The sequence below is a fragment of the Phoca vitulina genome, unplaced genomic scaffold (genome assembly GCF_004348235.1).
Source record: "Phoca vitulina isolate PV1807 unplaced genomic scaffold, GSC_HSeal_1.0 scaffold13, whole genome shotgun sequence".
Lineage (NCBI taxonomy): Eukaryota > Metazoa > Chordata > Mammalia > Carnivora > Phocidae > Phoca > Phoca vitulina.
The window spans coordinates 6490298-6504146 of NW_022589716.1; the positions used below are offsets into that span (position 1 = coordinate 6490298).

General features: G+C 37.7%; 1 protein-coding gene across 11 annotated transcripts in view; it reads right to left on the bottom strand.

Annotated features, from left to right (window-relative positions):
* The window catches only part of MAP4 (microtubule associated protein 4), a 192089-nt gene that overhangs the window by 102566 nt on the left and 75674 nt on the right, over positions 1-13849 (bottom strand). For all 11 annotated transcript variants that reach the window (XM_032412644.1, XM_032412643.1, XM_032412642.1 and 8 more), the window contains exon 3: positions 5502-5567. In XM_032412644.1, coding sequence (XP_032268535.1) covers positions 5502-5567 — 66 coding nt within the window. The remainder of the gene's footprint in view (positions 1-5501; positions 5568-13849) is intronic.

A 13849-nucleotide genomic window follows, 5' to 3' on the forward strand; every position in this document is an offset into this window, starting at 1 on the left:
GCACCCTTCATGTCACTTTCATCAAAATGAATATACTAATAAGATCTGAGAATTGTCCCCATCTCACCAAAAGCCTTAATACTAGTGTACTTATAAGAAAGTTAGTGAGGTTTGTGAATTATTACTTATAGTATTTAAATTCTTGTGCTTTAAACCTAAGAAGAGATTGTGTTAAGCCTTCTTAGTAAAAGAAAACCTAAGAGGGTGCCTGGCTGGCTCAGCTGGTGAAGCATGTGACTCGGTCTTGGGGTTGTGAGTTCAAGCCCCACGTTGGGTTCTCAAAAACAAAATCTTTAAAAAGACAACTTAGAACGTTAAATTGAGGTTTTTCAATAAAAAGAAATGTCTTGCCAAGCTAAAAAAGTTATTTATGCCATGCAAATTACCTTAGGCATAGAACCTTTTCAATGTCTTAATTCAGTCAACATATTGCATTTGCAAATCTACCTACTGTAAGGAGACATTAATCCAGAATGGGTAGGGAACTGGGCATTCTGTTGAATTCTTCCCAGTTGCAGCATACTAGAGTTCATTAAATAATAAAGTTACAAAATTAAAATGTCATTGAATGTAACAGTTTCAATGGATAATTCAGAATGTATTTTAGGAAGATTATGAACATGAATATTAACTAAACATACATGTAGTATTAGAAGGCATCTAACAATAATTGATATACCATGAAACTCTTTTGGGTTAACTGCATATTGCCACTCTGCCAACTGTTTTTCTCACCAGATGCTATAAAATATCAGTCATTTGGGCTTCTGGATAAAAAGGAGTTACTCTAAAGAATCAAAAACGACAACGTAAGTGAATGAAAATGCCTGGTAAAGTAAAAAAACCCATACAATTATGAAATTATTATGGGTGGGATCAGAAGTTTAGCTAGACCAAGAACTCATTCCTCAAGAGTCTTTATTTGCCAAACTCATGTCTTAGTCACGTTATACTTCAATAATTAAGACTCCAACCAAAATCCAGTCTGTAAGGTGTCAATGTAAGATTTTTATTAGTGTAATTTATTTAGCACAATGATCACATTAAAATGTCCCAATATACAAACTGTTGAAGTCTAAAGTCACAAAAAATATAAACTCAGGTGCATGAATGGGGTTATATAAAATATTATTTGTAAACAAAGTTCTACATCTTCAACATTGGGCCAAGAAAGGAAAAAAAAAAAAGAGAGAGAGAGAGAGAGAAAGATTACATATAAGAAACATCATATTTCAATAGAACAACCCTGACCAGTCTGGTAACCTCACACCTGGGTGTGACCACGATGGCAACACAGCATTTCTTTATAGAACTGGCTGCTTCATACAAAGCTATATGCAAAACAAAATGAAACATCCAAGTGAAACAGAGAGAGCTAACAATATACACCACATTTTAGCTGGCTAGTAGAAAATTTCAATTCTGTTTAAAAAAAAATTTTTTTTTTGGAAAAAAAAAGTCAAACAAAAACACAGCAAAATGGAAAAAAAAGTGGAATAAATCAATGTAATAATGGAGTATGTGTCCCTTTGACCACTGCCAGAGCCGAGCTGCACCCAGGCTTCTTCAAACACTTAAGACAAGCTGTAGAGACTGGTTAGCGGTGATAGAAAAATGTCAACCATGATCCTTAAAAAGTTAGCACTACCAGTTTTGAAAATTTCCCTAGCCAAAAAACCAAAGCCAAACCAACCAAACACACACAGAGAACCAAAAAACATAGTGAACAACTGCACACCGAAGGGAAAATGCTATGTTCTATTTGATGGGTGCTCTCCCATGGTAAGAGTTTTCATTATCAACTAATTAGAAGGGAAGCATCAGCATTTCCCTCTAAAATGTGCCTCCTCTAAGTGTCTTCTCTCCAAGAACTCACAGGAGGAATTCTTGGCAATGTGGCCCCCGTCTGTGATCAGAAGAGGGAATGAATGCTTCCTAAATTCCAGAAGTCAGAGAGACTCGGTTTAAACTTCCATCTCAAAAGCACTTTCATGTCAGAGGATCTAAAATAATGTACATCTCAAAATCTTCCTCAGAACATACTGCCAATTATTTATTTTAATTTGAAACAATCAATAGCTTGGTGATTATGATAACCTCCATAATCAGTAAGAGGATAGAAAATTAAAGAGTATTTCACATTCTGGATCTTAAACCAGAACTCCTCTAAAATTTCAAAACATGGCCCAGGTTTTATATTCTATTTCTCAAAGTCCAATCAAAGCTTATTATCTGAAAAGTTCCGCAGTACTTTTTCCAAGTTGTTCTTCCAGGTTTTTTAGCTCTTAGTGTGGGAAAATGAGGAACGAGAATAAGAAAGTCCCACTGGGACAATCCTCAGAATACAAGGAGTATAAATGGTAATAACGTTCATGATAAAGGTCTTCACATGTGGTCCACCAATCCCACTGGCATGCTGCTCCAGAGATCAAAGGGATACTAGACACTACCTGAACAGAGTGTGAGTCCAATCTGATAACCATTTCATTAGAAAACTGATAAGCTGGTTGTGGTTCTTCAGTGTACTGCAATGTACTTTCGTTCCCATATTTTTATAGAAGCTGTTTTCTATCTGTATCAACATCCTAGTAGTCTAACAAAACAGGGTTGCATTTTCTTTAACTTCTCAATTCTTGTTTTGATAGCTCATGATCATGTTATGAAAGTAACTTTAGTTATAAAATTTCATAAACAATAAAAGGTTGTCAGATTTTCAAGAGAATCTAAGCCTCTAGACAAATAAACCATAATTTCGTCATAGAAACCATTTCAGCCCAACTTGCAAATAACAAAATATGGTTTAATTTGAGGAAATGCTTTTCAAAGTTTAATCGGAGCTACTCTAAATGAGAAAACTTTAAATTAAAATAGCTATAGTTATTCAGATTTTAGTAAGGTGGAGAGAAACATAGGTAGCCTGAAATATTACCCTTCCCTAAAAGCAAGCTCACAGAGAGAGGAGGGGGAGGGGAAGGGAGGGTCAACTGCAGTACTGGTGGACTCAATCCCTTTATGAAAGCACACGTTTTCATTTGGTGTTACGAGATCCTGATTCATTTTGAAGATCTGAAAACCAAATGGAAAAGGCCAACTCAAAATGTTTAAAGAAAAGAAAAAACGTGAGACTGAATTAAATGATAAAATGAGTTTTAAAAGAGAACGAGAAATAAAAGACCTTAGATGACTTTTATAAAATACTAAAATTAAAAAGAATTCATCTTGTACTTTGTGCTCACAAAGGGAAAGGAGGTTCCATCAAGCCCTGCAGAGCACAAGAGGAAGCAGGTGGTTTGCTCAGGCATCAGCAGAAATAGGCCCCGAAGAACTACCCTCCGCTTCTTCTACACCATGTCCAGGAAGGAAAAGCAAAGCTCTGCAAAATGCTGAAGGTTTTAGAAGTGTAACGGTGCTTAGGAAAGATCACTGGTCTGGTGTTGCAGCAGCCCCAGTGTGGAGAGACACGCTAGGCTTCTAGGAGGAGAAAAATAGAAAGGGAGGAAGAAGTAGGAAGGGGAAGGAAAAGGCAGAAAAGCACAGGTCATTAGTAAACAGCAAGTTCAACATAGCAAGATGCTCATAAACCCTTTATATGCTATCAGTGGAACTGGTCTGCAATTAGGACTAGAGACAACATCCCGAACGAAACAGAAATGGGAATTTTCAAAATGGCACTGAGCTACGTGCTCTAGTTTAGCAATGGCCAAATTAGAATGAGGTCACAACATGCTCCAGAAACATGCACTCTCCGTCCCCTCCCTACTCCTCCTTCCCATCCCCAGTGAAACACGCATATTTTCAGGTGGTCAAACTCAGAATGCAAACATCTTCCCGTATGCAAACTATATTCTACCTGCTGCCATAATGTCATTGGGTAGTTCATAAATATTCGGATTCTTTTTTTGCCACCAGGGAACTAAAAGTCTTGAAACAGTAAGGGCCAAGCTGTATGTTTTTCCTCTTTTTTTCTGTGCTATTAAGAGTTGGCAATGGGAAGCAATTGCTACACAAAGTCTCTTCTGGTCACACTTGACATCTTGCTGGAGAACTCTCTCTAGTTTTGATAGCTGCTTCCTTTCTGGATGAAAATGGCATCCACTCTTTCAACTGGCTAATCAAGTCAATCCCCTCCAAGCCTTTCCTTTCCCTGGCACTGCCTCCTTGTTAAAGAAAGCTGAACTTACTCATTTTTTAAAAGTTCATGTTCAAGCTTCTCCTTTAATCACAGGGATATTGCCATAAATGTTTCCTTAAAACTATACTACATAGATGACTTTGCTTTCAAAGCAGGCACAGAAACAGTCAATAATACAACAAAGATTATTTAAAAAAAAATTTAAAAAATTCAGTTCACAAAACTGGAAGATAAGGTGGCACTTCTGGATGTTTTTACCTTAAAGTAAAGAGTTTCTAAGTTATGAGCTGCTAACAAGGATGTTAATGTCACTGAGCAAAACTAACATTCACAACAAATGGAAACCAGCCATCAATAAATCTGAGGTACAAAGATATATACAACATTTCCAAGGTCACAGAATAAAGAATAAATCCTAGAATAATTGCTGTTGCTAACAGAAGGAAGCATTAAAAACCGAGAAATCATACAGTGGCTCAAGGAAAATCTTCTCCAGGCTGAGGTAGGCATACAAGAGAAACGCAGACACAATCCATGTCTAGTGCTTGCCTCCAGTACAGTAATGTGAATCAAATGTGATGCCCCAGTTAAGAGCATGCTCTGTTGCAAAGAACAATTTACTTCACCATTAAACGTCTATTCATTTGGGTCAACAGTGTCAGCCTGATCATAACTGCAAAATAAGTGCAGTTATTTACAGAAATACAAGCTGACTCTCCTTATCAGCTACCTAAGAGAGCCCCACTACTGCTTAGAGAATTCTGCTCAATACAAATACACTGGGGGTCGGGGGCTGGTGCTAGTTATGAGGTGGGAAGCCACAGCGGTTCAGGGCTAGCTGATGGAGTATCAAAGCCCTAGTTAATGGGCTAGGCATTAAAGTTAGAGACAGATTTCAAAAATAACAGTTAACAGGGGGAAAAGACTAAGAAAAAGACTGAGGGCAAAATCAAAAGGGAAGAACTTTTAATTTGCGGCTCACGGGTTTCCTAACATTGAGCCATGGAAAGCAAGCTAAGTGCAGTGGAGAAGAGCCTGTATAAAGAGCTGTAGTGGCCAAATGCCTCCAATATAACATATTTTGATGATGATTAGTCTGCATCTATAAGCGTATTTTTAAGATTGATCCAGGTCTTGTGTGGTATAATTACAACAAATAACTCAAGAAACATCAATGGAAATTCACTCTTTCCATTGTTGGGAGATGTTATGTGGCAGAGGGCCCTGGACATGAATACACCAACAAGAACAACAATATCCTTAGAAACAGTTCATGTGATTCACTAAGAATCGTCCTCAAAGGAGCTCATCAAGGTGTTTACTGTGACTGTTTCAGCCCCACATTTGGGGAATCCTGGGAACCACTTACCCGTAGTATCATTCCTTTCTATTCCGTGATCACCATTGGCTAGCCCTGTTGGTTTGGATGGAGTACCTGCAATAACCACAAAGAGTAATTACCCACAATGACAGACAGCAATATGAAAAACAGATTCAAAGCTATCTAACCAGGTAGACGTTTGTCACTCTTCACGGCATGAGCTTAAAGCAGATAAAAATCTGTCCAAAATGTAAAGATCCAATAAAAGGAAACCAAGAAACAGAACAGAGTCATTCAATTTTACGATACCCAAACACTACAGAAGAACCCTTCCTAATAAGCAAGCCGAAATCTTTTCTGTTCTGTAAACTGTCAAAGATCACCATTATATTCCATTCCAAAACCATTATGAAGCACCACAGGTTTTGCATCTGTGATTCAAATCCAATGCTACAAGGGCCATTAAAATAATTCCCACATAAAAAGTCCAGGGCATCATCCTTGCTGCTCCTGAGGGTGAGAATTACATGGTCACCAATATCACTTCTGGGAGCAGAGAACTGTTTTTGTTTTCTTTTAATCTTAGTTATTCTAATATAGTTGTGTCTCATTCCCTAATGACTAAAGATGTTGAGCATCTTTGCATGTGTTTGTTTATTTGTCATCCTTTTCTTTAGTGAACTGAATGGTCAAATTTTTTTATCGTTTTTATTTGGGCTATTTGTTTTCTTATTACTGAATTTTGAGGATTCCTTATATATTCTCAATACCAACCCTTTTATCAGATGAACTCTGCAAATATTTTCTCCCAGCCTATGACTTGCATTTTCATTCTCTTAACTGTGTCTTTTGCAGAGCAAAAGTTTAAATTTTGATGAACGCTAATTGTTCACTTTTCCCTCATGCTTTCTTATGTTTTCAGTGAAGTAGCTAAGAAATCTTTGTTTAAGGGCGCCTGGGTGGCTCAGTCAGTTGTGTGATGACTCTTGATTTCTGCTCAGGTCTTGATCTCAGGGTTGTGAGTTTGAGCCGCACATTCGCTCTGTGCTGAGCGTGGAGCCTACTTAAAAATTTTAAAATTTAAAAAAAAAAAAAAGAAAAAGAAATCTTTGTCTAACCCAAGGTCACAGGACTTTCTCCTATGTTTTCCTCTAGAACTCATAGTTTTCAAATTTAGGTTTCATTTTGAGGCCTATGATACATGATTAATTTTGTATATGGTATAAAATATGGGTCTAGATTCATATTTTTGCATACGGACATCTAATCATTCCTGTATCATTTGTTGTAAAGACTATCCTTATTCCACTTAACTGCCTTTGCACCTTTGTTGAAAAATCGACTGACCATACTATGTGTGGATCTATTTCTGGACTCTCTCTCTTCTATTCCACCAGCCTATAAGTCTCTTCATTTTTCCAGTACTATACCATCTTGATTATTGCATTTGTATAGTCTTTCAAAGAGGTCATGTGAGTCCTCTAAATTGGGTGTTTTCCAAAACTGTTTTGGTTGTTCTAGTTCTCTTGCTCTTCTATATCCTGAATGAAACTGCATTGATTACATAGATCAATATAAGGATGTACAACCTTTTCTTAAAGGCTTTGACTATAAAATTTCAGCAACCAGTCTAGCTCTGCCATCAACTTGCCAACCCAAGAGTTTCCCATGAGTCACTCTCAAGAACCTCACAGAGATATTTTTCATAAGACAAGTAAAAATCTAGAATGTATGCTACAAAAATATAAAATGCAAGATTTTACTTTGAAAGACAAGAAACTACACTACCCAATCTTCTGACTCCTACAAATCCAAGGCAGAAATCTTTCATATAAACTCACTGAAAAGTCTTTCATTCTGTTATCTCAGATAACAGAGGAACAACTACAGAGAACAACCTAAAGAACAAGGCAGACTGAAAGGAGACTATTAATTAACTGGAAGAAAAAGGAATAAAGGACTGAAAGAGAACAGACTTTTATTAAATACCCACTAGCACAAGGCACCATGCTAGGGCTTCATGTATTGTGTTTTACTTACCAAAGAGATACTAAACATTCTATCCCATATTTATGCCAAATATGGGATAGAACATGTTTGGAATAAATTTGCTTTTATGCCCACAAAATAAGCTTATAAAATTTATTCTTCCTAGCTCAAGAAAGAATACATATTTTTAAAATCTGCCTCATTTTAAAATGCAGATTGTAAGAAAATAAAATGCAGATTACAGGAAAATGCAAATTAGAAAAAATACCAACTTCTGGTCATAAGAGTGATAAAATCTTTTTAAAATGTAATAATAGCCACTGTTGGCAACAGTGTAAGAAAACAGGTAATCTTATATACCACTGGAGGAATATAAATTGGAACATTCTTTTTATGAGACAATTTGGCAGTCTATCAAATTTTGAAATGCTTAACTAGACAATCCATTTTAGGTATGTAGTTCAGAGAAAGACATAAAAGTACACAAAAATGAATGTTAATGAGATGTTTATTATGGCATTGTTTAAAAAGTAACAAATGCTCACCGACAGATTCGCTAAATTGTGAAGTAATTAATAATGCAATTTTAAAAGAAATTAGGTAGCTTTTCATGTACTGAAATGGGAAGATGGCCAGGACACATTAAGAAAAAATAAAAGCAAATATGGCATAACAGCATTATAAAACACACAAACACAACGCACGCACATACAAATAATCAGGGAAAAAAAATGAAAGAATATATACCAAATGCCACTGATGGGGAACCAGAGATAGGGATAAAAAGGAAGACTTTCACAGACATAAAGTCCTATTTTAATTGAGCACCTTAAAGAATTTAAGAGTAGGGATGACTGACTGGCTCAGTTGGTAAAGCATGTGACTCAGTCATGAGTTCAAGCCCCACACTGGGTGTAGAGCTTCCTTAATAAAAATAATACGGGCAGAGAAACGATTCCATTTACAATAGCACCAAAAACCATAACATACCTCGGAATAAACCTAACCAAAGAGGTAAAGGATCTATACTCTAGGAACTACAGAACACTCATGAAAGAAATTGAAGAAGACACAAAAAGATGGAAAAATATTCCATGCTCATGGTTGGAAGAATAAACATTGTTCTAACAATCTATACCTTCAATGCTATCCCGATCAAAATTCCAGTGACATTTTTCAAAGTGCTGGAACAAACAATCCTAAAATTTGTATGGAATCAGAAAAGACCCGGAATCACCAAGGAAATGTTGAAAAAGAAAAACAAAGCTGGGGGCATCACATTGCCTGATTTCAAGCTATATTACAAAGCTGTGATCACCAAGACAGCATGACACTGGCACAAAAACAGACATATAGACCAATGGAACAGAATCGAGAACCCAGATATGGACCCTCAACTCTATGGTCAAATAATCTTTGACAAAGCAGGAAAAAACATGCAATGGAAAAAAGTCTCTTCAATAAATGGTGCTGGGAAAATTGGACAGCCACATGCAGAAGAATGAAACTCGACCATTCTCTAACACCATTCACAAAGATAAACTCAAAGTGGATGAAAGACCTCAATGTGAGACAGGAATCCATCAAAATCCTAGAGGAGAACATAGGCAGTAACCTCTTTGAAATCGGCCACAGCAACTTCTTTCAAGATACATCTCCAAAAGCTAGTGAAACAAAAGCAAAAATGAACTTTTGGGACTTCATCAAGAGAAAAAGCTTCTGCACAGCAAAGGAAACAGTCAACAAAACAAAGAGGCAACCCATCGAATGGGAGAAGATATTTGCAAATGACACTACAGATAAAGGGCTGGTATCCAAGATCTATAAAGAACTTCTCAAACTCAACACCCAAAAAACAAATAACCAAGTCAAAAAGTGGGCAGAAGATATGAAAAGACACTTCTCTGAAGAAGACATACAAATGGCTAACAGACACATGAAAAAATATTCATCATCATTAGCCATCAGGGAAATCCAAATCAAAACCACATTGAGACACCACCTTACACCAGTTAGAATGGCAAAAATGGACAGGGAAAAACAACAAATGTTGGAGAGGTTGTGGAGAAAGGGGAACCCTCTAACACTGTTGATGGGAATGCAAGTTGGTACAGCCACTTTGGAAAACAGTGTGGAGGTTCCTCAAAAATTTAAAAATAGAGCTACCCTATGACCCAGCAATTGCACTACTGGGTATTTACCCCAAAGACACAGATGTAGTGAAAAGAAGGGCCATATTCACCCCAGTGTTCATAGCAGCAATGTCCGCAATAGCCAAACTGTGGAAAGAGCCGAGATGCCCTTCAACAGATGAATGGATAAAGAAGATATGGTCCATATATACAATGGAATATTACTCAGCCATCAGAAAGGATGAATACCCAACTTTTACATCAACATGGATGGGACTGGAGGAGATTATGCTAAGTGAAATAAGTCAAGCAGAGAAAGTCAATTATCATATGGTTTCACTTATTTGTGGAACATAAGGAATAGCATGGAGGACATCAGGAGAAGGAAGGGGAAAATGGGGGGGGAACTGGAGGGAGAGATGAACCATGAGAGACTATGGACTCTGAGAAACAAACAGGGTTTTAGAGGGGAAGGGGGAGGGGGGATTGGTTAGCCCGGTGATGGGTATTAAGGAGGGCACGTACTGCATGGAGCACTGGGTGTTATATGAAAACAATGGATCGTGGATCACATCAAAAACCAATGATGTATTGTATGGTGACTAACATAACATAATAAAATTTTTAAAAAATAATTAAAAAAATAATAATAAGGGCATCTGGGTGGCTCAGTCAGTTAAGCATCCAACTCTTGGTTTTGGCTCAGGTCATGGGTGGTGGGAATGAGCCCCAAATCGGGCTCCGCACTCAGTGTGGAGTCAGCTTGTTCCTCTCCCTCTGCTCCTCCCCAGCTCACTTGCTCTCTCTCTCAAATAAGTAAATAAATAAAATCTTAAAACAAAAAAAAACAAAAAAAAAAACAGCAGGAAAGATGGCTTAAAAGAAATCCCAGAAATTACAAGGAATATCCAAGAAAATGAAAGCAAATGGGATCACACCGAAAAAAACCCACAGCCCAAAGGCACAGGAAAGCAGGACTGCAAGGTCCTCTATGCTTACAAACAGCAGGGATGATGAGGACTCCATTAAAAGCTATTAAGCCAGGGCGCCTGGGTGGCTCAGATGGTTAAGCGTCTGACTTCGGCTCAGGTCATGATCTCAGGGTCCTGGGATCGAGTCCCGCATCGGGCTCCCTGCTCCTTGGGAGCCTGCTTCTCCCTCTGCCTCTCTCTCTCTCTCTCTCTCATGAATAAATAAATTTAAAAAATCTTAAAAAAAAAAAAAAAAAAAGCTATTAAGCCAGTCCCCATTCCCCCCACACTTTCCTTCCCTCACGGCACAAGTCTGCCTTGTGCAGACCCCCAGATGGAATGGGGAGCCCTCACACCCCACCTGGCAGCACGGTTATATCCCTGTCAGAGGCAGGTGGGAGAATCTCAAATAGATAGTATTGCCAAATAATGGAGGAACACTATTACCAAAAAAGTAAGGCATCACATTCAAAGAGAATAAATATCACTCAAGGAAACAATGTTGATACAGCAAATAGACTTTAAAAAAAAAAAAAACTACCTCATTTTTCTCAGAAGGATAAAAGAAAACATCCCAGATTCATGAAACAAAAGCAAGCCCCTGAACAAAGTGAATTATCTAATCACTGAGTAGCAAATCCTCTTCCAGATTAAATAGTTTCCAATTCTTTGCTTTCATCAAAATTAAAAGAGGTCATAACGTAGTTGCCTTCTGATAGGACGCTGAAAATAATTTCTAACTGAAAATAATTTCTAATAATATTGACTTATGGAATTCTTAACATATAACTCAAAGAATGGAGGATATTGCCATAATAAGACTTCCATTCCCACATACTTAGCTATGTGAATAAAGTTTTCTGGCTATTACGTCTATTAAAACAATAGAAATGGGGCGCCTGGGTGGCTCAGTCAGTTGAGCATCCAACTCTTGATTTCAGCTCAGGTCATGATCTCGGGGTCATGGGTTTGAACCCCACGTCAGGCTCCGCGCTCAGAGAAGAGTCTGCTTGAGATTCTGTCTCCCTCTGCCCCCTCCCGTTTGCATGCACACTCTCTAAAATAAATAAATCTTTTTTAAACAAATAGCAATAGAAATTGCTAAATTCTCTCTCATCCCAGCAAAAAATAATGATCCACAGATTCATGATCTGAGAAAAATATAAATCCCCATCATTAAGAAAAACATTTCCAATCAAATTCAACTTTTATGGTTAGTTATGATTTACCAAAAATTATAATATATGTGATCAGTTGTATACTACTAGTAACTGTGATAATAACTTTTCTTCTGGACCAAATTAATACTTAAAGCCTATGGTTACAGGAACTTTTTTTTTTTTTTTTAAGATTTTTTAAAATTTTATTTTATTTGACAGAGAGATAGAGAGCACAGTAGACAGAGTGGCAGGCAGAGGGAGAGGGAGAAGCAGGCTCTCTGCTGAGCAAGGAGCCCGATGTGGGACTCGATTCCAGGACCCTGGGATCATGACCTGAGCCGAAGGCAGACACTTAACTGACTGAGCCACCCAGGTGCCCCTACAGGAACTTTTTTAAATTAAAATTTAAGCTTATATACATATTTTGTTACAAAAACACGTAACAATCAAGAAAAACCTTTCAACTATAAAATGTATTATACTAAGATAAACGTCCATGACAGACACAAAGAAGAAATAAGAGTTCAAGGAATCAAAAGAAGGATTTACATTTCCAATGATAAAGAACAGCTTGCTCATGCATTTTTAAAATAGATGATGATGATAATCAAAATGCTATATATTTTGAAGCATTTGGATACACTAAACAGAGTGGTGTAACTTATTTTTATGTGGCAAAAGTAAAACATTCTGAAAATGACATGCTTTACAACTACTACCTCTAGCCAAAGCTTTAAATATCATCAACCTCCAGACTGGTATCTCCAGCCCAGAACTCTCCTCTGAACTCCAGACTCTTACCTAGCTGCCCACTGCTCTTCTCCACTTGAGGATCTTCCCTGCTGTCACGTAACTCACACTTGACAACTCCCACAATTCCCTGAATTTCTTATATTCCCCTCAAAATCTACTCTTTCTAGAGCCTTCCCAATCTCAAATTAATGGCAATTCCTTCCTTTCAGTTGCTCATGCTAAAACCCTTGCGGCCATCCAGGACTCCTCGTTGGTGCTGTGAAAGCAGCAGTTTGGGTGGTATGGCAGGGGTGACTGCAGGATGGGGCGGGGGGGGCTCCAGACAGAACCAGACAGGACCTAGATCTACCTTTTTCAAAGAAGCAAGAAAAAAAAAGTAAATGAGATGGGCAGCCGGTTGAGACAGGATTTTCTTATTGAAGGGAAAAATTATGGCATGTTTGATGCTGATGAATGAGAGGAACTGCTGGTGCAGGAGACAGAAGAGACAACTGCTTGTAGCAGGGCCCTGAGTGAGAGCACAGCTCGCCCGGAACACCAGCAGTAAGAGCAGAGTAAAGGGCACAGGGGACGGTAGATTAGGAGGAGATGCAGTGGGGGGATGCAGCGGGGGGAACTGTGCAGAAGTTCTCTTCTGACTGAGTCTATTGATTCTTTGTTATAATTATACAAGTCTTTGGCTGAGAATATGAACAGGAGAGTTAAGTGCTGGAGGTTGGAACAGAAAGAAGATGTGAAAGAGTTGTCTGAGAAAGTGAAAAACTTTACAGTGCTCAGGTTCAAAGCTCAAGTTCTTCATACAGATGAAGTAAGGCTCGCATTTATATTTCCTGAAGACAGTATTTATATGTCTAATAATTTTGCCTTGAGTTAAATAAGTGAATCTTTAGTTTTGAAAAATAGCATCTGTAAGGCTAAATTAAGTAGAAACTGTGCATCCGTGAAGACGGTATGGTTTCACCAAAAGAACACTGGGTTTAAAATCAGGAGATCTGGGTACAATTGTGGTCTGTCACTATTAAACAAATGATCAAATCCAATTCCCTGTGCTTTCTAATCCTTAATAGCCTCCCCTGGAAAATGGGATAGTATCTACCCCCCATGGTTATCATGAGGACTAATAATACTGGAGGCAGTATTGTGCCAACCGTATAGTGTTAAGTAAACGTTAACAACTATTATTATTCTCATTGTTATTAACTACAGATAGATCAGCTCTAGATTGATCAATCTGGAGACTATAGATTAACTGTAGCTTAATCACTAAACTTTAAAGTAACCTTGGGAGAACAGTGAAATTATTTTACTTTTGCCTTATATAAAAATCTAACTTAAGTGAATTAGTATACTATGTAATAACTGTGAGTCTAAGAAATAAGCAACTCACCAGA